This window comes from Lonchura striata, chromosome 3, assembly GCF_050655825.1.
Source record: "Lonchura striata isolate lonStrDom1 chromosome 3, ASM5065582v1, whole genome shotgun sequence".
Taxonomy (NCBI): Eukaryota; Metazoa; Chordata; class Aves; order Passeriformes; family Estrildidae; genus Lonchura; species Lonchura striata.
In genome coordinates, this window is record NC_140705.1 from 71,499,331 (window position 1) to 71,523,599 (window position 24,269).

Consider the following 24,269-nt stretch of genomic DNA (forward strand, 5'->3'; position numbering starts at 1 on the left):
TAGTATTCTTAAGGTATATTTTATTTATGATGTTACAGCATTTTCCATGAAGCTACAGGGATGTGTCACATATCCACATCACTGATATCAAGCTGCTGGCATTAGTGCATTTAGATTAGATACACATTTGGGCCACTGTGGAGGGTAATGAGCTGCTGTGCACTGTAGGATATGTCTCACATGATCTGCCAAAGAGGTTTGCAGTTATTTTTAAGTGCTATCTGTGCTAACAATAAATCTAGAGATGCCAGGTGGAAATCCTTGTTCCAGGCTCTCCTCAGTACCAAGGTTTATTTCCCAATTCCTCACTTGCTAATTCAAGAGTCTAATAATCTGTTACTCCACTTTAATTTTTCAAATTTTTATGACTCTGTTAAGAGTTGGACTGGACTGCTGTAATCATTTTATTCACAAGTAGCAGCACCACATCCACTATTATTATCCATCCATTATTGTTATTATCCATCCATTATTGCCATTAATGCTATTTTTAAAGAACATATGGTAAAGTTTACAGAATTGGACTCTAACCAGTAATGTCCTCCTTTGCTATAAGGCTGTAAGAAATGCCTCACAGGTTATAAAGTAGTCCAAGAAATTGAATTGTGCTGCAAGAGTAGACCTTGTGGGATTTTTTTCCCTAAAATATCAGAGATAATTCTGTCTGACTCCGAGAATTTATCCATCACAGTTCACTAACACTACCAAACCCTATATTTAGTATTTCCACAGAGTTAAGAAGTGAACATATCCATCTGGGCTGTATAAAGAAGAAACTTCCTCTAAGCATGTTTTTGCTTCCAAGGCAGAAAAACCTTGTCTGAGTGGGACAAGCAGAGCCTGCCCGTGCTGTTGGCAGCATTTTAAAGGGAAATGTTGCTGATGAGGCTAGAAATCTCTGTGGATAATTGTAAAATCTTCACTGTAATGTAAAAGAGAGTCTCTCTTGCAAAACTGACAATACAGTTAAAAAAGCTTTTTAAGAATGAAGAAGTCCTTTTCTATAGTAAATAAAAATACTATCGTAAAAGCTGGTTATCTGTCTATTTTTTCAGGCTGATGCTTTTCATTGAAACACTGCCCTGCCCCACTGCATCCAAAAAGGGAACTAGGAGCAAAAGAGAGACAAAGAGTAAAATGGAAGCTGGAGGAAGGATGTGAGTCACCTCACATGAAATAGATGAATAAGGATGCAATGTTGCAAGGTGTTAGCTTTCAGAAAGCTGTATTTTGAACACTAACTGCTTCATTTCAGAGTTAAGTAGAGCATTCAACAACATCACAAAAATATCTGATGAATAAGAAAAAGGTGATATGAAATGTGCATCATTCCACTCCTTTCTTATCCTCCATGTTTGTATTTAATCCTCATGCAGAGGGGTTTACTACTCTGCCAAAAAAAAGCATTGCCCTTGACTGCTTTTCAAAAACAGCAAAAAGGAATGGCTTATTCAGTGTTACATCCAGGTATGCCCCATCTTCCTTCTGTGCTGCAGGGTCTTCTGGCTGATCTGTTCCTTCACGAGCCAGTTTGAAAAAGGCTTTATTTATTACCTGTAAGGGAAAACATATGAGTAATTCTGGAGTCATCAAAGCACAGTCATGATGGGACAAATGAGAGTCTGAGTAAGTGATAAAACGCATTGTACTCCACAGATGTTTAAAAAAGATGGTGGAGTACTTGTCCATAATGTGCAAAAGCTGTATAACTGCTTTTACATTGGGCTGGTCTGTAATCCTGTTACCCTTGTGTCATGGTTTAACCCCAGCCAGCAGCTAGGTACCACACAGCTGCTCACTCATTCCTCCCACAGCTGCCAACAACTAAAACTCTCATGTTATCAGAATTATTCTCCTACTAAATCAAAAACATACACTGTATGTGATACTCAGTCCCCTACTAAGCATGTCCCCTACATGGCTCTGACTGCTTAGTTCTAGGTAAATTTATTCTGTCTAGGAGGCTGAAACCATGCAGGAAACATGATTTTTTAATGCCAGTGTTATGTACTGTACCTTTCCAACTGTTAGACTGGCATTGCTTATCTTACTGAAATCTGCTCCCTTCCCCAGCAGTTCAGGCAGTTCCATATCTGCAAGAAGCTCCTGTAGATCAGAGCTGTCTTCTAGTGTTAATGCTGGCAGCACTAATTTAATTTCTCTGCAGAGAGGGAGAGAGAGAGGCAAGTGAGTGCTTGTTCACTGTGAAGGCACGGTGGTTGCACAGTCCTGGGGAATGGGCATATGAAAACAACTCCAACTAGTGCTTGGTGTGTGGGCACAAACACAGTGGGTACCTCTTAACTGTTCGCAAGTGTGAACTCACCCAGCCTTCACCCAGAGTCTGCTGCTTAACCCCAAACCATCCCACTTCATGGGTGGGATGCTCGTTTTCTTGAAATACCCCTAGATAAAAAGCTGATGCCACCAAAGTGGAGCTCCTTTGAAGTGACCCCTCTGGCTGTGCATGGCAGTAAAGCCTCCGTGGCAGGATCTGACCCCAGGTCAGCGGACAGGCCTGTGTGGCTCACCCCATCCCATCATCCCTTCTCTGGGAGGGTGCACATGCCCCTTCCCTACCTTGGGGACAGCCACTGGAGCCAGGCTGAGGACTGCCACGTCAGCTTGGACTCCACGCTCTCCAGGTCGCTGCCATTGATGGGCTGCAGCAGCACCAGCAGCGCTGTCTTGCTGATGGGGATTTCCACCACGGAAAAAGTCCCACTGGCATCAGTTTTGTACTTGAATGTCCCCGTGATAGACAACATAGGAACCAAGACCTTTGTGTTTGAATCCACACAGAATTCCTGAGGCTCTTTGAGTGGGAAGGCTTGCTTAACATTCACTGAAAAACAGATCAAGAAAGGAGAAATTGATTCTTCTCTTCCTTCCCTCCTCCCCTCTGCCCCTTAGCTGATCTTTTTAAGAACACACTGTGCCTTAGAGAAGGACTGCATGTATAAAATCACATTTAGCTACTGTAATAATATGTCTCCCCCTTTTAATCTGCCTTCTGGTAGCATCAAGCTCACAGCACAGGGCCCATGACCATCAGGACCTTGACTAAAGCTGCTGTGTTTCTGCTGTCTTTGTGGCCTTTCCTGGGGACAGGAAAGTGTCTCTGCTTGCTTGGTTGCCTGCTTCCTCCCAGGCTGCCACATGGTCCCCAGGGGCTCACAGGCATGTGCAGAGAGTCTGCTTGGTTTCCTCTCTGTCCCTCGAGTGCACTGATGGCATGTTTGAAAGCACATCCATCAGGGCCAGCCCTTGCTGCAGGAGCTCTCAGGCAGCCAGGTGGGCTCAGGAGAGGGAAGGCAGCATAAACTCAGCCTGAGCTCTTCTTACCCTTCACCATCTTACAAATCAAAGCAATGGGGAAGGTTGTAAGCACAACACTGAAGTGTTGGTTGAGCCAAGGAGGTTAAAAAGGACATACTCAAACACTTACTAGACCTTAAATAAATTTCTTTCTCAGTTCACAACTATAAGAGGCCTTGCTCTCATATTGCACTACTTCTGTACAGCTTTGCATTTCAACATGTTATCTTCTCACTGCCACAGATCAATGCTGCTGCCCAGCTGGGCAGATAATCCTGTTCAGCATTAAAGAAACTACTGCCCTCAGTGAAATTTGCACCTGATGTTCTGCATTGAATTCTAAATGGCAGGCCCTGCTTGGCAGCAAGTCTACAAATGTAAATAAAACTGTGTAAGTGAACAACATTTGACACTACTGGAACATTTAGGTGTTGTTTGGTATGGATTTCTGTCACTTTATCAATGCTGTGGTTGTTAATAGCATCTCAGAGCTTATATAGCGTGTTTCAGAGAAAAGTATTTTTTCCTTTCTGCAGCTATGGAGACAGACATGGAGCATGACGACATCAGCTGTCATGGATGTCCCTTCACAACCAAATGGCAAATCAAATACTGAAGTAATCTTCTGTGTTTATTAGAATATAATTGCTTGTGCAATTCATTTGTTCTTGAGCCAATTTTATCCCCCAACATGTGGGGACTGCAACATTTCAAATTCACCTTCTGACATAGAAGGTAGTAGAGCTGACCCAGTGAGGCAGACCCTTGAACATGTGTTTCTATACCAAGTAAAAGTTTCCAATAGAGAAGAAGAGGTTCTGCTAAAGAAAAACTGCTTTTGTGCCCAAAAGACAGACATGCCCAATTCTGTAACACAATTACTTTTGCAGTATCATATTTATACTAGATCTTACAATGAAGAGAAAGCTGATGCCCACAGCTCACCGAGGGAATGACAGCACCCATGAAAGGCAAAGAAAACCTGGCATCCAGTTTTGAAGTGGGAAGATGGAGGCACAAAAAGGTTTCCTGAGTACCACAACTCCACCCTTAGCAGTAGAGGCCCACTCAGGAACTCAGGGCTCACTGCAAGTGTTCTGAAATACATTCCCAAGTGGGCAAGCTGTCTGAAGTGTGCAGTCTTTGGTGTTGCATTAAGTCACAAGGATCTAGGAAAGCAGCTACACTCAGAAGAGAAGGCTCAGTTGTAGTGTAGGGGGATTTCTGGGACAGCAGCATGGAATGGCCCTAGGCAATTAAGGTATTGCCTTATTCTATGTTTGTGTAAATGTCCTGATTCCATAAATGATGATGTCCAGTTGCTTGCTGAGCCAGATTTTGCCTCCAGACTTCTGTGTTTAATAACCACTAGAGGAGTCATGTCCACTGTATTTTTTAGCCTTTTTTGTATCTGTAACTCTGGCCTGCTACCCTCAGCTCCTTTGGCTTTCTTTAAAGCTACACCCTGATCAATCTTGCTGAAGGCCCCTCATGACCTTTAGCTCCTTTGCAGCCAGAAATGCTTCACGAGTATTTCTAATACACCTTTCCACTCCTTTCCTAATCCTTAGTTTCCTGGACAAGGAAAATTTCTTGGAGGCTATCTCCCTCCTCCTCACTCTCCATTTCCCTTGCTGGCTCATGGCACTGTGCAGGCAAGATCCCTGGCACAGTGGTGGGGAGCAGAGGTCCAGCCTTCCATCTGAGCCCTTCTCTTTCCCCACTGAGCAGGTGTGACCCTGCTTCCTTCCCAGGAGCAGGGTTACTGCCCGTCCTTCCCCAAGCCCGTTCCCAAAAGGAGCAGTGCGGCCTCGTACCTGCCAAGCGGACTTCCTCTGCCAGCAGCAGCTGGGTGGATGGGTTGATGTCTGCCAGTAAGCCTTTGCTCTGGCCCTCGCTTTTGGCCTCCACAAAGGCATTTATTTGTTTTGCTGCCTCGTCTGGATTTGCAAAGTCAACAGCTCGGGCATAGAATGCATCAGCGCTGGGGAGCAAGTGCTCCATGAACAGCTGGAAGAGGGGTACGCCAGGGGCAGAGAACAAGCTCAGTGTGTTGGAAAAGAGCAGCTCCTCGTCCCCACTCTTCACAAGCCTCTCGATCGTCCTCAGGCTGGAAAGGAAATTGCTTCCGACTGCCGTGGAAGTGCAGTCAGGATTGCCAGAGGGGGGAACAAATCCCAGCAAACCCTGCAAATCAAGCGCTGTCTGGTTTGAGGCCCCCAGGTAGAATGAGACCAAGGAGCTGTAGAGGCTGGTTGGGGACAGGAGCACGTTTTGGCCCCTCTGAGCTTTCTGCAGCACGCTGTAAAACCTCATGACCAGGACATACACCAAGTCACTCAGGTAGCTCCGTTCCTCCTTCCCCCAGGTGCTGAGGCTTGGGGCTTCCAACTTGTTCTCGTTCATGCCAGCTTCATATTCGGGTGTGGTTTGGGACTCAATGGACACAGGGACAATAGTCTTTCCCTCCTGAACCAATTTTTCCAGCTTGTCACAGTCACTCTCATTGAAACAAAACAAAGTGAAAGGGTGGACGTAGACCCGGTCACAAGTCACCATGGTAAGGCAAGCCGACAAGTAGAGAAGATCTGCTACCAGATTCATGTTGGGAAATTGCCTCCACTGTGTCTGCTGAAAGAAAAAATTCGAAGGAAAGGAGTCTGGTCAGGTGTTTGAAGTAGAGTTTCTCTTAATCACAGTGGGAGGTACTAGTGCTGTGTTGGAGTTACAAAAGTGAGAATTTCAGTATTTAGTGCTGTTTGGTCTGACTCTGCCCCTAAAAAGCCCAGGATGAGACAGACACCAGTTTCAATGGTAACAGGTGGGAAATGGCAAGCACAGACCTGACTCCATTACCCACTGCAGTACCCTAAGGATTTTTCATGGGAATGGCTGTGGATCCTGGTTATGCCTGCAAACTAGATCATGCTACTTCTGCAAAACATTTGTTTTGCAACAAATGCAAAAACATTTTTTCCTGGGACCTGGTCAGAACCATCCATCTCTGCAAACTGCTGCACTGACCCTTGCTGACACATAGGCTAAGCAATGTGCCTGCTTATATGCAGGAAGTAGGTTTGGAAACCAGTTCTCTTAAGGTCCAAACACAGTACGGTCCTGCTTTGTATGTCTAGTCAGCAAAATACTTGGCACTAGCAGAGCATGTTATGTTTTCATAGCCCAGTGCAAACATTCATTCTAGCTCTTAGGCAAACACTCCAGGCTCCCTTATACAAATGTGCTCACACTGAAATCATTTTTCATTTCATCTTCTGTGTCTGACTACAGAGTTAGAAGGAGTAGGCTGAGTTTTACTCAGCTGTGCAAGCAGTCTTCTCCTGAGGTAAAAGACCACTTGCAGCTCTTGTTTTTCCTGACAAGAAGCAGAGAATTTTACTGTGTGTGGATGTCTCTGGTGTTTTAGCACAAAGGATATAATGGAAATTGGGACTAGAATGTCATGGACACACACACACACACACGCAGACACATTATACCTGTTGACAAATTTTATATTTTTAGAATTCTCTCTTTTATAATATCAAGCTTTTTGATAACTAATAGCTCTGCTGTACCTTTCTTGGACTTCTAGTATATACTTTTTATCTGTGTATTTGAAATCCAAACTGAAATGTGTTGAAAATTATGCATCTGTAAAATATATCATCAGCCAAAATACTGTTATTCAGAGCTGTATTTTTATTCTACTAGTAATTCCTTGTTTTTTGTAGCTTTGTTCACTCTCTTTCACTCATTTCAAGTTCTGCAGAGCTCATTGGATGGGCAAAATGCTATCAGCCTTGCCAGTACCCAAGCCCTGATCTGTGCTTTCTTCCTCCAAGGCTTTTTGAGTCACTCCAGTCTGTCAGGTATTGTACTTCTGGTAGTCTGAGCCTTTTGAGAGCACACAGAGCAATGTCTGTCTCATCAACACTTTACGCAGGGTGGAAGTACTTGTGTATAAATCCAGCTATTCAAGACCTGGCCCCTTCCCAGCCTAATTTACAATGTATAACCATATTCTTTCCCCTGAGGGGTCCCCAAGTATTTAATGCCTAATAATAGCCCAGTTTGCAGTGCCACCACTCTGTTGCACATACAAAAACTGAGATGTGCAGATGCTTGGTAACTAGACATACCTTGCTAGGTAATCTGACTGCTAACATGGACATCTGCATTCCCAGGCTGTAACTGGTTTTGCAAATGGAATTTATGGTGCTGTAATGGTCCCTTAGGATGTCTAAGTGTCTTCCTACTGTATGCTCTTGGGTCAAGCCTGAAACTATTTGCTCCCCAGAGGCATGCAGGGGAGGAGCTGCTGTAGATCCCTGTCCTTGTGTCTTCACTCAAGGATTGTTCTTCCCCATTAACTCCCACTTCATCCTCTAAATTACTGTATGGGCAGCACAGTCGTGCTGCTGTCCGCTCTGCTCCCGTCCCCTCTTCACCTCCCCAACTACACTGGTAGCCTGTGACATGCATGACAGAGCATATTCATTTCTTGTGACTGGTTAAAAAAATTATCTTAGGAGGTGCCTTCCTAACTTCACTTTCACAGTTAGCCCAGCTTCTGTGCTAGTGGATTTCTAAACTACTCAATGCATTTTTCACATTGGCATGCTCAGGAAAATGAACCAAAAAGCCACAAATTAGAAGGAATTCCTTTCCTACACTGTTTTCTCCATCACAAAATTATTTTGAGGCATTTCTTAATCTTTTCTGCACAGCAGGGAGGGTGACCCTATGCCACCCAGGCAGGCTGTGCCATTAGGCACCGCTGGCACCCAGCGGTCACTTCTCTCTGGCTGCCAGAGCCCCCAGCTCTGTTCAGCATTTGTTCCATGTCCAGAAGCAAGAGGAGCAGTTCTCACTGCCAAGCACTTACCCTAAGCGCCATCTGTGGAAAGTCAGCGTGGTTTATTTGGCTAAAGGAGAGAGCCCCAAGCCCTTTGGAAAAGCATGGAAAAGCAGCACTCAAAGCAAATGCACGAAGAGCGCGTACTCGCCTCTGTGCTGGGGTGTCACCCCTTTGTTGCCCCTCCGATGCCGCTGTCCCTCAGGCGAGCTCCCCACGACACCTGTCCCGGGGTGGCGGGACGCGGTGCAATTCTGCCCTTCCTGCGTGGCTGCGGCATTGCGCAAAACCGCTTTGCATCACAGCCTGGGGCTGACAGAAGTTACCTCAGGCCAATGAGACCTGAGCCCGGCTCAACAGTGGCTTCGCAGAAAGTTCCAGGGATGGATACACAACCTTTAGCCAGCCCCAGCACACCTGTGTAGCCTGCAGTTACACATTCACCAAGGCAGACACCGGCGGTTTTACTGCGTAGAATAACTGATTATAGGAAAGACATCATTTTGTAACAGACTGAAAGGAATGCAGATTCCTTTGTACTTATATTTGTTGTACAGTTGGATCAGATTTTTTGGCTTCACGGATAAATTGCCTTTAATCTCTCCCTTGCAGCCTGGGGACCCACCAGTGTGTGAGATGTGTATGCTACTGCAGAATAAAGTGATTAAGCTCTTAATTTTTACCCCTTCTTTCCCTCTTGAACTGTTCAGAATGTCAAGGCTTTGTTCTTTCTCCTCTTGAACAAGATGTGTTGAAATGGAGAAGATGAAAGCCAGGTAGGTGAGATTGCCAGAGCTGGATCACAAAGACTTCATCCCTCCCAGTGTCAGCTTCTCAAGTCTTGTTTGGGAAAAGGGGTTGGGATTTGCAGATCTTTGAGCTGCTTTTGAAACAATCTTTCAATTTTGGTGTACCCCTTCTTCCTATTTAAGCATGTAAACAGTGAATCAAATGCAATTTGTTAGACTGGGTCTTGTTCAGTACCCTTTATTCTTAGTCCCATGGCTCTAATAGGAGTAGGGTTGATTTGTCATCTGTGCTTTGATTTTAGAGGGCCAGTCAGGCATGATTTGTACTCCAGCTACATGTTGGGTTCAAGGAGAGAGCTGAGAGAGGGGGATGTTTTCAGCATGCCTGGGCAGCTGGAGCTGGTGGAAATGAAGGTGGAGACAGGGGCAGCTGAGTCCTGCCAGCCCAAGGGCTGTGTGCCAGATGCCTGACAGCAAAGAGATGAGAAATTTCTGTCTCTGCAGTCCTGCTTTTCATTTAAACAATCTGATTACCTTCACTACAAAGAGGTCCAAAAGTGGTTCTGAGCCCAGGCTTGTATACCATGCTCTCATGCACTGAAGGCTTAAACAAACAGCTTGAAACTTTCAAGGTGTTTTGTCCTCTTGCTGCCTGAGCATCTCAGTTGAGGAAGCATCTGCCCACAGAACAATCCCTGAGCATTTGTACCACCCCCAGACTTAAAATGCTTCTAGCTGAACAGAGAATACAGGCAAAGGGAGAAGGATGAAAAATGAAAAATGCATATTGCTCAGCTAAATGCTAAGAGATCAAGTCCCCCTTTCAGGTCCCCCTTCTTTCCCCTCTACCCTGGAGACTCCTTTCCCCAGGCAGACCTGGGGAGCCAGCTGGTCCCTTAGAGGCCAGTGGAGCTGTGGTGGGACATGCAAATCTGTTTCTTCTGCACCACCACCCATATGGGTCCATCTGAGGCACTAGGCAGGCAGTGCAGTGCACATGAATGGCCAGACCATGCCGAGCCTGTGAGCTAGAGCTGGTCTGCTCCATCCCCCTAGATGAGGTTTGAACAAAGGTGAAAAGAAAACCCATCCCAGTACTCTCTGAATTGAGGACACACAAATGAAAGTTGTTTCATGGAAAGGCACCTTGTATTCTGCAAAACTCTGAAAAGTATCCTTATTAAATTAATTACTGGCTTTGGCTAATAAGCTACAAGTGATGTTAATAACAGATAATACAGCTGTAAGACTTACATGTTTGCTGTGGACAATAAACACTGAAAGGGGAAATCACAAACCCCTCACCCACTGTAGTTTTTTTCCTTAGATAATTATGCCTTTATTCTGCAGCATTCAGACAATGCTGTTGTTTGGGTATCTCCTGCTTCCAGCTCCCCTGAAGGTCATGACCAAGCCATGCTGCAGCTGTGGGTCTCCTTGTGCTGTAAGTACCAGCCCTAAACAGGCAGCCCTGGCTGCAGGGGATGCTGCTCTGAAGAAAAGGAGGAGCAGGAGTCACCTGAACAACAAATCTAGTATGTGGGTCTGGGGGCTCTGCCTCATAAAGAAAGTTGAATATTCTCAGGGTTTTCAACCAAGTTGATCCTTGGGTGTCTTTTGGTGTTTGTGCCCTCAGTTCTATGATTTTCTGTCGATAAAAACTGGTCAGTGTCTTTGAGGATCACAGAAGGCTATCTTTTGCCCCCCACCCTTGCCTCCACATCAATAAAGTAATCAAATAAAAATACCTAGCTTTATCTAGAAAAAGAAGTTTCACCAGGTAATGTTCAATGTCCTGTTTTCACCACAGTCCTCCTCTTGCCTCCTCCTTCCTCAGCCACTGGGAATTTGGCTGGCCTCAGTAATGAGGAAGAGCCTTCAATTTCACCTTATATTCACACACCACTACAAAGCTCAGATACAGTTCCCTCCCTCATTCTCCAGTCACTTGTGCTCATTCAATTAATATTCCGCTATTAAGATGCATCACACACCAGCACACTTCTTAGATCTTTTTCCTTTATCTTTTAACACTTTCTTCTAAAGGAGAAGGTTTCAGATTTCCAAGAACATATCTTGCCACACCTGCAACATGTTTTATCCTAGTAGTACTTAAAAACAGTTAGTCTTTAATTTTATTTCTGAGACATTTTTAAGAAGGAGTGCATGAGCATTATTCCAATTACTAAATGTGGACTCTTGTCAGGTTTTTTTATTGGGTTGCCATGGTTTTAGGAATGAGAGTGTGCTTAAAGATAGAGCTTTGACTTTAAAAAGCAGACTCTATCTATCTCTCTCTATCCTACCCTTCAGCTCTGGTGTCCAAGGATTTTGCCCCTTAAAGAGAGCTGTGCCAGAGAACTTGCACTGGGCCAAATTTGGGCAAAAAGCTTTCTGGCAACAAAGAACCCAAGAGAGTGAAAGCAAGGCTGTTCTACAAACATCCCCTATCCAAAACAAGCCTGTGGCCCACACACGCTTTCTAAAGAACCTCTCCCTGCAACAGCCACAGTAAAGGTACAAAGAAACACAGAGCTCTCAAACCTGGTTTTCAGCGGTGAGGTGTGTTCTCTCCTTTTGCCCCACTCTCCAATTTTGGAGGGGTAGTCAGCTCCCCCTTTTATACCCACTCTTGCATAAGCCAGGCCCATCCCCCGTCCCCCCCACCACTGCCCTCATTTCTCTTCAAAACCTGCCTCTGTTTTTCCTGCTTGTTATTCATGGTAGCTGCTGAGAGGGGAGCAAAGAGGGGTGGAAAAACACTGGTGCTGCAGTTATGGGTTTCCATGCAGCCATCCTAGGATCAGTTCTCCTGGTCAGCCTCACTGTTGTGAAGTGCTAATGTGGAAGCACTCCCCTGCCCCATGAAAAATTCTCGTTGATGGTGCTCCAGCAGTTCTTCATGCAAATACTGACAAAAAAGGCTTCGGAAATTTTAACCCTGGCAGAGGAACTTTAACCCTACAGACAGCAGCATATAATTCAGCCTTGAACGGGAAAATGTTTTTGTCCAAGCTAGAATTTCAACTGATTGACCAGGCAGCTATTTTTTTGCCAAAGAACACTGCGTCTCCACTTTGCAAAAAGTAATTTCATTGATCTGAATTGTTCTGGGAAAACCTGTATAAAATTCAGAACTTTGTGCAGAGACAATAGTAAATATTTTATTCTGTTCAGTTCTGTTTGTTTTCCAGGTTTCCAAATTTTGCTCCGAGACTTGAACACAAAAGGGCCAGATGTACTCCTGTGATGATGCTCTTGCCTCCTGTGAGGCAGCAGACATGGAGGAGGGATAATAAATTACTCTGCTCACAGGCTCAGACCACAGACCTTTGTCAGAATCTGAGGTATTGATGATTCTGAGATTGTAGAAAGTCTCTGTCTTACTGCCCCATTGCCAAAGAAGAAGTCATAATTCGTCTGTGCTGGTTTCAAGGTTGTTTATTCTTGCTCATCTCTAACATGTTCTGCTGCCCTGCCGCAGGTCTGTCCTGCAGGGCAGCGTGTGGGGCTCTGCCCTCAGTGGGATGTTACAAACATTATATACCAGAAACTACCTGTGCTATATTTACAATAATGTGCCAATATCTGTCCCCTACGTTGAACAGTGTGTCCCCAGCCTAAACCAATAGAAAAATGCCAACACTACAGTGAAACATGGAGGGCATGAAGAAGGAGAAAAAAGACAAGACACACCCAATTTTCTCCATCTTGTCCCCTTTGGACCCCTTATCTAGAATCCTAAAATTTAACTTTTGCACCCGTGCCACAATTATTACTCATATCAAACACTCAGAGCTTGTAATTCACCCTGTAAGATTGAAAACTCTTTTCCATGGACAGAGATCAGAGACAGTGTCTCTCGGGGCTCTGTCCAGGGGGGTTCCTGACCCCCTGCCAGCGTCCCAGGCCTTCCAGGGCAGCCAGAAGGAAGCTCTGGATTCCCACAGACCTTCACATGACATCTTCCTGACCTGAGTTGGCATGTCTGACATACACAGGTTATGAATTATGTATGACTAATTTAGACATAATAGCATGTACATGACATATATAATTCATTACTAAATCTGAGGGTTTCCCTTATTAAGCCCAAAAGTTTCTTGAGTGAGAAATGAGCCACAAACTGTTTATACAGCCTGTGAGTTGACAGTGGTAATTGTGAACCTCTACATCCCATCAACATTCACAATGTTGCCTCTCTCATCTGTTTTGGTAAGGGAACACAGCCTGGAGTCCAAGGCTCCAAACTGAGAGGGTAAACAGGCACTGGGAAAAGGACAGGGAGGAAAGGCAAAAGAGAATGCCTGTGTGGGAGGATCTGACAAAAAGGAAGACTGGGGACTATTGCTTCATCAGCTGCTGCAGAGGTCACCCCAGGTATGACTGTTGGTCGTGGGGATGGAATGAAAGAATGATTGTTTGTGAGACAGCCAGGAAAAACTTTGTGGAGCAGTAGAGTGCCTACAGAGACCAAGACGTTTCAATTTGGAAGAGAATCCACAGGTATGGCAAGTATAAACATAAAATACTGAAGGTGAACAGAAAGTCTTGAATCACTCTTTTACAATATTGCCAGAATCAGTGCATTGCTGGTAAAATTATCAGTCAACAAATATAAAGGAAGAACCATTTTGCATGCTTGAACTGCCAGAGAATCTGCCACAGGATGCTGCAGAGACCAAAGGTACAAAAAGCAATTAAATTAAATAAATAACAGAGGGTGTGGCCATTAGCCTCTGCAGAACATGACACTCCAGGTGTGATTGCTAACTCGGGAAGTCCCCAGCCAGACAGTTGTCATGAATTTTGCTTGCTGCAGCATCTCTCATGCTTCTCTCCAAGGGATTGTCTTCAACTTGCTGTGGAAATAGAGATGTCTGAGCTGAGGCCAGCTTATGCCGGCTCATTTTGCAGCACAGACCAAGAATACTCTTTCAGTAGTGCTATACTAAAGAAACACCGCATTCAGCAAACCTGACCCTCAGCCTCACCATTGTTCCTGTGCACAGAGCATGTAGCAACATGCTGCTATCTCTTCAAAATCAACATAAACCCTGGCAAATATGAAGAGTTTTCAAAAACTGTGGGTAGGCTTTTCATATTAATTAGCTGTGTTTCAGGTTTTTTCTCTTTTAATCCGGGTACATGCACGAACTAAGGCAGAGTTACTGGGGTCTAAAACATGTCTCTGTCTCCTGCCAGACCTACGGGCTCTGTTCTAACTTCAGCTGCACAGAATATTTCGTGACTTTTTCCAGAGTGAATAAGTAGGAAAGGAGTACCACTCTGGGAAGTTTCTATACTTTAGTAAGCCAATTTTCCTCCCATTCTGTGAGAATTGTGGCAAGCTGCCATGGACCTTTGTTTATTTGTTTATTTTTGCTGTCTCTAGTAGAGAAAGGCATTGCAAAGTAATATTTTTTTAGCTGTTTTAATAAAACAGGAATAAGTTTGCATGTGATTTTTTTTCTGTGTTTTCTCTGTATGCCTGACCTCTGCCCATGCTGGCTGGAGCCACTTTTCTGTGAAAGCTTCTGGTGAGCATGAGGGACGTACTCAGCTTGCCCAATTTTTTGTGTAAAGAGGATTGCAAAAATGCTTTTCAATAATACCATTCAAAGTACAGATGATGAAAGAGAGGGATTATCCTGCTTCTGCCATGGGTTCCCACAGCAAGGAGCAATGGAAAACTTGGTAATTTGGCTCCCATAAACCCCAAGGATCACGTGTGCCGTTCCTGTGCTGGGGTAGAGGCAAACAGCGTGTCTGCCTGGATAATGCCAAAATGCACATGATGGGTGGGCAGGCTGAGAGCTGACTCAAGTGGAAGGGCTGGTGTGGCACAGTGCTCCCTTGCCATGGGAGAGGTGCCCTGGCTGAGCCAGCCGCCCGGGCAGTGCCACAAATCCTTCCTGGATTTCTGCTGGAGGAGGGAGCATCACCATCTTGCCATCTCTTTCAGCTTCTCAGGGAAGCTTGTATTAACACTAATACAATCAGCCTAAAATTACATTTGGTTTGTCAGAGCTTGTGTTTACAGGCCCTGAGAGTAAAGATTGCTTTGAATTTTTGTAGCCCTATTTTTTTTTGTCTGTCTCAGTGGAAGATGCAGTTTTTAAGAGCATTTTAAGAATTATCTGTGCTCAGCCTGCACATGCACACAGAGGCATGACTGTGGGCCCACTGTGTGTGTGGGCAGAGGAAACCTCCTTCTCTGAGGATCTCTAAATAGTTTACAGTCTAACAGTTACATCAGCAACATATAACTAATTTTGGGTCCTTTCCTGTGGCACAGGCTGTGCCTATGAGGAGCAAGAGAAAATCCCAAACTGCTGCAGCCAGAACAGAGCAGCCTGTCCTGAGAGTGAAAGTGGACACAAAGAGGTGACATGAATCACCTTCAGTCATGCAACAGGTTGGCAACATCTCAAAGACAAACACCCAGGTTTCTCTACTCCCAGCCCAATATGTTTACCATTTTAGAGCTCACTCTATCTTCGTACAGTCCCATGGATAAGGCAGAGCAGCAGGAATGGCAGCACCAGCACAGCAAAATGCCTGCCTGAAAGAGCTGGTTCCAGCTTTGTTATCAGAACTTTGGAAGATACCGTTGTGTCAGGGAGGGATTTTGCATTATCCCAATATTTGCCAGCTGGGTCAGCCACTGAAGTTCTCAAGCTATTACCCACACTGAGCAAGGGAAGCAACCAGGTGGCCACTATCTGGGAAATGCCACAATATATTTATTCATCTCCAAAAGCCTTCACCACCAAACATCTGGCTGCCCTCAGTATTGCAAGGATGCTGCAATAAGCTCAGTGATTTACTCCCTGGGGATGTCCTAAGTGGTATCTCCAGTGGCTGATCTTTTCTGTCACTACTGAGGTTTTGAAACTCTGGTTGTAATTTTTGTACCCCAGCCAAATTGTCCACAGGGCACTATGCACAATTGTTGTTGTCTCCTAGCCTGGAAATTCAAAGCATAGCCATAGAGAGACCTGTGGAAGATGGGATATCCGTACTGCCAGCATAAACTCAGGCTCCCCTTTATCTTTTGCCAAGCTTCTCTCAAGACGCCTCCACCCCTCCTCCTGCTCCTCTGCCTAGGTAGGCAAATAGTTGCAACCAGCAGGACTCCTCTCTTTTGGGCACTATCTGGTGTTCCCCTGAGCAGACTGTCTGTGATGGTCCCCTGCCTCACTCGAGGAGTGTTTTTAGTGATGTGCAGTGTGTGCAGTGCATTAGTGAGAAATAGACTGGCTCCTTCCTCGCTGATGGCATTAGGGGACTCTTCCATCTTCTGGAGCCGCAGCAGCTCCCACTCAGCCAGCTACAGGGGCAAAACAGCAACTCTTGGGACAGCAGCCGCAATTTTCAGTGCTCCAAGTACAATCTACGGACCCTTTTGCGACCTGAGATGAGGGCGAGGCTTTCAGATTTGCGTTAGTTTGAGGGGCGCACAACTAACGAGTGTTTGGCTACGCCGGACTCTCCTGCTTTCGGATCCTGCTGGAAAGCAGAGACTGAGCCGGGCAGCATCAGGGCTGCCCGGTTTGCAGGAGCCGCGCAGCATCTCCCGTGGTGCTCGGGGTGCCAAAGAGAAGTGGGAACCAACTTCCCCGGTGTGGAAGTGTTGGCAGGTCTGAAGTGTGCCGGGAAGGGAGAGCAGTGTGCATCCCGCCGCTGGGCGCGGGGGTCCCGGCGCTGATCCCGCGGTACATCCCATCCTTTAGCCTTTCCCTGCCCTGTTCCTTAGCCGAAGCTGCCGCCGTGCGGAGGCTCCGCCGCATCGCTGCTCCCGGCGTGGCCGGGGCTGGCCCGGCCGCGAACGTTTGGAAATGCTATTACCTTACTGCCCTTTGGTAAAACAGTAATACTGGAAGCAAGAGGAGAGGAAAGTTCCATTTATATGCAGTATTTTTTTTTTTTCCCTACAGGAAATAATGAAAGAGCTCATAACTTAAAGTTTCTGGGGTTTCAATAGAACTGCAAAAGTCAATCACCAGGCAGATCAGAACTTCCTGCTCTTTTGTTTTTGATGGCTGTTTTTAAAGCAAAGGCTTAAATGCTGCAGTTTTGGGGTTTATTTTTACTTTTACTTTCCTTTCTTTTTCTACCTTTTCTGTTTTAACTGTAGAAACATGAAATTATAATTTAGCTTACTGCTTGAGGGATAAATCAGAGGAACAGTATTACTGAGCCCAGAATATTCATGATGAAAAAAGGATTAAGATTGCCTTCTGGCAACATACCCTGATGAAAGCTTTTGAAAACCATAACTCCTGTCATTAAAAAAAAAAGGGGGGGGGGGGAGAGAGAGAGAGAGAGAGAGAGAGAGAGAGAGAGAGAGAGAGAGAGAGAGAGAGAGAAAGAGAGAAATCACTGAGTGCTCTTGGAGCTATTCTATTAGTCCCAGGAAAAGCTGAGCTCCCTAAGGGACTGCCGCTGACTCAGGGAGCTGAAGACATACTGCATCTTGGCTCCTCTCCCATACTGACACTTGGTGTTTCACATTCTTAAGAAAAAGAATAAAAATAATCTTAAAAGCCCTCTTTTGTTTGTAAAGCTGCCACTCCCCAAAAGTGATGAATTAATGCAACACTGTGTGCTTAACTCTGACAAAAGCCTGGATCAACAGCTCAGAAAGCTGTGCTGTTTGGCTGAGTAAAGCACTTAGATGGCTGCCTAGTGATGATATTTCAGCTGCCAGCACAGATAATGTTGTCCTTACTTACCCAAGCATACAAAAAGATGTTTCACATTTCTGGGTGTGTAAAAGGGGTGGTAGCCCATCAGAGAGGCCGAGCAAAAAGGGGAGAGCAGAGCTGCCTCCTGGCACTGGAGTGCTGTCAGGGTAAGCTGGGCAAGGGGGAGCCACCCCTGGTGGCAGCTCAGCACCCCCCTGCCCTCAGCCCCCAGCGCGGCCACACCAGCATTTCATAGCCAGCCACAGCAGTGGGCAATGACACAGCACACAGGGGTGTGAGCACACAGTAATCCTAAAACCACATCTGAGACCGATGCCTCTTTAGGAGAAGAACCTATGGCTTTTGCCCAGCACAGTGAAAACAACCAGACTTCTTACATTCATTGTAATTTTAGGCTCCTCTCTTGAATAAGATTTTGATATCCTACAATTCCTCCAAGGGATTTTTTTTTCCCCTTTATCAGCAAGATTTTTAAAGGGCACTTCTTTAAAAGCCTCCCTTTGATTTTCTGTACCCTTTTCTCATTGCTTTGTGGCCTTTTTCACAACATTTTGTAGGGCTGTCCAGTCCTCAGGTTGTCTTGCAGAACCCCTAAAGCTGTCCTTTCTCACCTTCCTTTCCTCTGCCTCACTTCTGCCTGGAAATGAGGGAGAGGAGGATAACTCTAGCCACTGTGTAGCAAGCCATGTTTTCTCCAGAGAAAACATTACTTTACTTCCAGGAGACAACACAAATTTCCTTAAAGAAACAGCCCCAAGCTGGGCTTAATTTTATCTGGTCTCAGCTGTTGTTGGAACAATAGAAGATGTCCCCAGTTAGTAAAGATGTGTGCAGAAGCATGTGCAAAACCTGCCAGGCTGCAAGCCACTGGGCAAAAGTCCATGCACTGTATTGAGCCTAAGTAATGGAAAGTATTAGAAACAGCGTGGTTTCATGTGACTGTGACTGTGGCATTTGGATTCAAATCAAGGCCAGGATCAGAGGGTGCCAAGCAGTATGAAATGAGACTAATCTCAGAGACAGAACAAAGATGTTTTATGTAACTTCATACAGATCTGGAGTAGGAATGACAGAGTTCTACTGAGTTTCACAGGTGGTACCTCAGTCCACATAACATCTCCTCTTAAATCTTTGCAAATAAAGGGATAATGATAAAGGGACCTAGACAAAACCAGTAATTTCTCTCAAACTCCTGGAGAAAGAGTACAAAAATGAAATATTCTAGCCTAAACCAGTCCCTTAGAGAATGTCAGATGATACTGAAGGGGCTCAGTCAGCAGGCAACAAGCACAGGGAACATGGGGTCAGTCAGGCCAAAGGCTACAGATAAACCCTCCAATGTCAAACTGTTGACAGGGCAGGAGGTGTATTGACAAGAGAGTTATGAAAGACTTAGTCAAGTTCTGTCATTTGAATAACCAGCATTAAGTCCTGAATGACCAGAGTCTATCTGATGTTAATGGGGAAGGAATTATACAAGTGTGACTCAGAAAAAGCACACGCTAAATGTGCTGAACAGCAGAGGATGAAAGCCAGAGCTGTAGCACGATGCTATGCAAGGAAGACAAGAAATGGAAACCATAGTTTCCTATATCAAGCCTTTAAGTCACCTTCTATCCCATGAATTACACTGGAAAGTGAATAAGGGTGTCTTCTAGAGTAAAAGCTGCTCAAGCCACAGAAAACCAAATCAGATGAAGAAAATAAGAAGTCCAAGGAAGTCTGACCTAATAGCAGACCTGTTCCTATTAGCAGTACGTGTGCCTGAGACTCTGCTCTCAGCAGAGGATGCTCACCCTCTACCACTGCTTCTTCTGCACAATGCCCATCTGGGCCCCTCCCTTTGTGTCCCAGGATGAGCAGTGGGCTCAGCAGGAGGGTGGTGCCTGTGGGCAGCTGCAATTGCAGTGGTGTTCACACTCCCTGACTGCCTTGTTCCCATGGCTGAAGGTAGTGGATAAAACTCCTGATGTCAGGAACAGGCATTTAATGGCAATACCTGGAAGAAGATGGTGTCCAGCTTTACATATGTTGCCAGCCTGTGCATCACTCATGCTGTCATGCTGTCACTTTGAAATCTTGCCTGGCCAAGTGGCTTGTAGTGAGATCTCTGCAGTCTGCAGGAGCCTAATGGTGTCCAGAGCAGTCCCACTAGGAATTAATTGCACTCGACCTGACAGCTCTCTCTCTGCCAGCAGCACTTTCACACACTGGCGGTAACTCACTCACTGCCTGCACAGCCCAAAGACAGACCTGCACTATCCCCCCTGCTGGGAGAGCCCAGTGGGCTGCACACCCACAGTTCCTGAGACAGTGGAATCCTGGAGGAAGGACTTTATTACTCAGTGTGACAAGACTTTCGTATTAGTACTGCCTTGTACTGCTTAAATGTCACAATATGTCTGCTGCAACAGCGTGCCAAATGGCAATGTACACAGGCTGGTGTCACAGCCTCTCGTCGTCTGTGTTCACCTACTGTTCCAGGAAGTGTTAAAATACACTCTGCTTTTACTCACTGAGGCAGAACACCTAAGGTGCAAAGGTGTTCTAGGTCAGATTCTAGTCAAATCCTGCTCACCTCTCTCCTGAGCAAGTAGGATTGTGTTACTGGTGTCTGTCCATAAGAGACTATTGCAGGACATGGTGCATTTTCCTCCCATCCTAAATTATCTGTAGAGAGCACCAAGTGGCAGGTATAACAAGTCATCTAATGGGAAAAATGCTCTTTCACTGCTTTCAAAAGGGGATTTAATGGTAAAAGAGCAAAACTGCTCAGTCCTTGTAAAACTCTGGAGTGGGGTAAGCATGTGGGTAATACATAGATTTGTTTGTTTCTGCCCTTCAAGAGAAAAGCCTATGATTCTTAACACATGTCAGGCAAGGTATTGTATTTTCAGGAGAACTGAGACATTTTATAAGTGTTTTCTGCTCATTCTTCTTTTTTCCATCCACACTCCCCAGACACTGTCTCTGCTGTGCAATTTAAGTGCCTTGACACCAAGGCTTAAATCTTGTGATCTCAGCCCACACATTTTCATCTGCAACTGAACTCTGAGAAGGAAAAAATTTCCTGAAGTGACACATGGTTACTCTCCTAGGGACACAGCAGGTGTGCAGTCTGTATGTCTAGGGCACTGAAGGACTCGTTCCCCAGTCAACATGTTATTCTGGTGACAATGTTCCTTGGCCCACACAGAGGTGTTGTGGATAAAGTTCCTGGTTTGCTGATGGTTGAATATGAGATTTTCTTCGCATCCCTGGGCTTGTTTTGGCACTTAAATGCCTTTTACCTGCTTTAACCCCTTGTCTGGGGTTCCTCTCACTTGACTCTATTCATTTAATCTGGGCATCTAACCTAAAATAATCCATGAGGGCCTGTCTAGAGGCAAATGAAAGACACAGTCATCTCCAAAGGGATCTTAAGTATGAGGACACAGTGAGTCACTTTCTGGAGGATTTGGTCCTCTCACTGGCTGTTGAAAAAGCTGATGTGAGTAACTTGGATTCTATTCTGCAAACCTAAATTTTGGACAAATGACAACCATGTTTGGAGCACCAGGCCTGCCTCTTCTCACAGATTTGGACAGTATCCATACATTTGCACAATGAGAACTTGGTTTCAGCAGGGAGCCTGCCGACATCAACAATGGGTGCAATTATGGAGAATAAACATGGGAATATATGTTCTGAAAAAGAAAGCTTTCCTCCCAGCACTGCTGTGAAAAATAGCAGAACAGAGAGGAACTAATTCTGTTTCACCTAATTGCTCTCCATAAATCACCTCTTGGCAGCAGGCTAAACTGGTCCACCAAAGAGCCAATTAAAGCAAAGGGAGGCTGAGCGCTGTTTGTACTCAGGGGTGTGTTTTATACTACAGGAACTGTTCCAAGAGGGTGGCATCTCCTCCCTTTCCAAGCAGAGAGGAATATTCATGTCTGGCTCTGAGTGTTATTCCTCAGTACATCCATGGTGCATTGTCTGGCATTCTCTCCAGCCAGTGTTTTACTGTCCACTGTGAGATACAATAGTGCAGGTGAATGCTGGTAAGAAGAAAAATCACAGAATCATTTCAGTTAGAAAGGATTAATAAGATCATCGAGTCCAACCACTGACCGAGCACTGCCAAGCCCACCACTAAACCACATCTACGCATCTTTTGAATATCTCAGAGGATGGGGACACCAACACTTCCATGGGCAGCCTGTTCCAATGCTTGACAACACTTTCCATGAAGAAATTTTTACTCAGTATCCAATAGAAACCACCCCTGGTGTAGCTTGAGGCTATTTCCTCTTGCTCTACTGCTCGTTACACGGGAGAGGAGCCCAACCCCTCACCTGGCTACACCTTCCTTTCAGATGGTTGTAGAGAGAAAAAAGGCCTCCTGAGCTTACTCTTATCCAGGCTAAACAACCCCAGCTCCCTCAGCTGCTCCTCATAAGACTTGTGCTCCAAACCCTTCACCAGTGGTCAGACGAACAAGATCGTGCAGCCTGGAAATCAGAGACAATAGGTATTTGTTTTTAAAATCCCACGATACAGTGCACGCAGAGCTCCTTCAGTGCGTGGCCCATCAGACTCCCTCCTCGGGATAACATTTTCCAATGCTCTTCCTGTGTTTGCCCAGGATGTGTCCTGCTCCGAGTCCTCCCCACTAGCTTTGCACGCCCCTCCTGTGCACACCCAGGCCCCTGCCAGCAGAGCGGCCGTGGTCACGGCCATCCCTTGGCCCTGCTGTCCCTCCTGCATGCCGTCCAGCGGGGACAACACCTGCCCGCCAAGGCAGCGTGCCGCGGGCAGGCCAGGTTCGCTCCCACCTGGGAGAGCCCTGCAAGCTCGAAGCGCGGCCGCACCCGCCGTGGGCTCCGGCTTCCCTCGCAAGGCTCAGCTGAATGGCCCTGGCCGGGTTCTGCATTCCTCGAAGCCATTCCGGGCCGTGCCGGGCGGGGAGCGGAGCGGGGCCGCGCACGCCCCGCCTGGTCCGGCAGCGGCGGGGAAGGACGGGACAGCCCGGCCGCTCCCGCCCCGCTCCCAGCGTGTCCGGGACCGGCCGCCTTCCCTCCCTGTTTGCTTTCAGGGTGTTTGTCTCTGTGCTGTGCAGAGCAGCCGGGAGGTCAGCGGCACTCGGCAGCAGCTCAAGGAGGTGGCACGGAGGAGGGCTGGAGGATACTGCCGGCTCCCTGCCACAGAGTCCTTTCCACCCTTGTCCTTCACAAGGCACCTGAGGCATTCTTGTATCCTTGCTCCCCTCTCTTTTCCCACCTGTTCTGTCCCCAGCCTTGTCTCGCCGGGCTGTCCCGGGCAGGAGGGAGGCAGACATGCCCTACCTGTACCAAGACTCGAAGCCGCGGCCGGCTGCGCATCCCGGGGATGCCCGCGGCACGCACAGCTCGGAGAAGGACTACGAGCAGCTGAAGCAGGAGTGCCTGCGCAGGGGCGTCCTCTTTGAGGACTCCGACTTCCCCGCCTGCAATTCGTCTCTCTTCTTCAGTGAAAACCCACCCATTCCCTTCGTCTGGAAGAGGCCTGGGGTGAGTGTGCCGTTGCGTTTGTGCCTCCCGTCCTGCCCAAGGTCAGGCAGCTGTGCTTCGGGGTTGCACCAAGTACATGTTCAGGGAGATGTGGAGATCAAGTGTGGGGGGAAACCCTTCCCACCTCAGGATCAGTGGTTCAGGATTGGAATGCCCCCCACGAATAGCTCAAGCTGCAGGATGAAAGGACTGGAAGGCTTCACCCCATGCTTCAAGTGTGACTGGTTGTACAGACACACTTATGCATGTGTATTTATGTGCATGCTTAAAGAACTCATAATCAGCTTCTCCCTTACATTATTGCCAGACAAAAGATGAAAATAAGAAGGCACGCAGGGAATTAAGGGTAAAATACATTATGATAATGCTCTAACTGTGTAAAATTGTGTGTTGTTAATGTAGGAAATTCATCATTAAGATCAACTTCAAAAATTCAAACCTTTTAACTTTTAGAGTACTAGAGTCTTTCACTTACCTGCTCACTCCCATCAGGGAACGCTGAGAGATTACAATTGCATGCCGTGGTTACTGAGCCATTCAGCAGTAGCCAAGGGCTCAGTGAGTATCTCTTAGTGCATCTTGCATAACATTCATTAATTACACAGTGGGAGCCTGAAGCTGCACCAGTCGCATGCTCTCAGATCACAAATCAAGCATCACTCCAGGTTCCTTCTTCCCCCTTCACTCAGTAACTAATAACCAAAGCAAAAATTTGGCAACATGTCATTTCTTTGCTAAGGACTGATGTTTATTCTGGGCTTTCTTCATAGTCTGGAAGCTTCTTCCTTTATAAAAAAACTTTTCTTTGGTGATAGTGATACCAAGGGAGAGAAAGAACAAAGTAAGCTTAAAGAAGGGTTTAAATTATCTTAATTCCCAGTGATACACATTCAGTGCCTCACCATCTGGTAGTTAACATAGTGCTGATACAGAGCAGAATAAAAGCTGTTACTCCTAGACAAGTTTCAATTGTGAAAAAAATTGGAGATCCCAACACATGCTAAGTGCAGCCCTCAGAGGCACTGCTGCCTATCTGTGCTCCAGAAAGCCAGGTGGCCTGTGGGCTGCCCTCCCAGCACAGGAGAGGGCTGTGAGGCTGAGATGC

General features: G+C 46.2%; 2 protein-coding genes across 8 annotated transcripts in view; one reads left to right on the forward strand and one right to left on the reverse strand.

Annotated features, from left to right (window-relative positions):
- AGT (angiotensinogen) lies at positions 1-23,755 on the reverse strand. 6 transcript variants are annotated; one of them, XM_085576811.1, is made up of 5 exons: positions 23,640-23,755; positions 5,136-5,949; positions 2,581-2,845; positions 2,017-2,161; positions 1-1,554 (listed from the first exon to the last, which is right to left on the reverse strand). In XM_085576811.1, exons 2-5 carry the CDS (start codon positions 5,920-5,922, stop codon positions 1,369-1,371), a joined length of 1,383 nt encoding a protein of 460 aa, XP_085432937.1. In that variant the 5' UTR covers positions 5,923-5,949; positions 23,640-23,755; the 3' UTR covers positions 1-1,368. The 6 variants fall into 6 exon arrangements, with proteins under 6 accessions (XP_085432937.1, XP_021382825.2, XP_021382826.2 ...); XM_021527150.4 differs by lacking the exon at positions 23,640-23,755 and adding an exon at positions 11,467-11,574; XM_021527151.4 differs by lacking the exon at positions 23,640-23,755 and adding an exon at positions 8,325-8,502.
- CAPN9 (calpain 9) overlaps positions 22,615-24,269 on the forward strand; it is a 22,647-nt gene continuing 20,992 nt past the window's right edge. For both annotated transcript variants that reach the window (XR_014954306.1, XM_021527200.3), the window contains exon 1: positions 22,615-23,164. Coding sequence is in view for 1 of the 2 variants with exons in the window: in XM_021527200.3 (XP_021382875.3) it covers positions 22,952-23,164 (213 nt within the window). In the remaining variant the exon portion in view is untranslated. The remainder of the gene's footprint in view (positions 23,165-24,269) is intronic.

Bases quoted from the DNA above. Each gene is read 5' to 3' on its own strand.
- AGT (XM_021527148.4), bottom strand. The intron at 2,846-5,135 runs GTACGAGGCCGC...TCTGTTTTTCAG, and splicing joins AGAGGAAGTCCGCTTGGCAG to TGAATGTTAAGCAAGCCTTC. The intron at 2,162-2,580 runs GTAGGGAAGGGG...CCCTCTCTGCAG, and splicing joins CTCCAGTGGCTGTCCCCAAG to AGAAATTAAATTAGTGCTGC.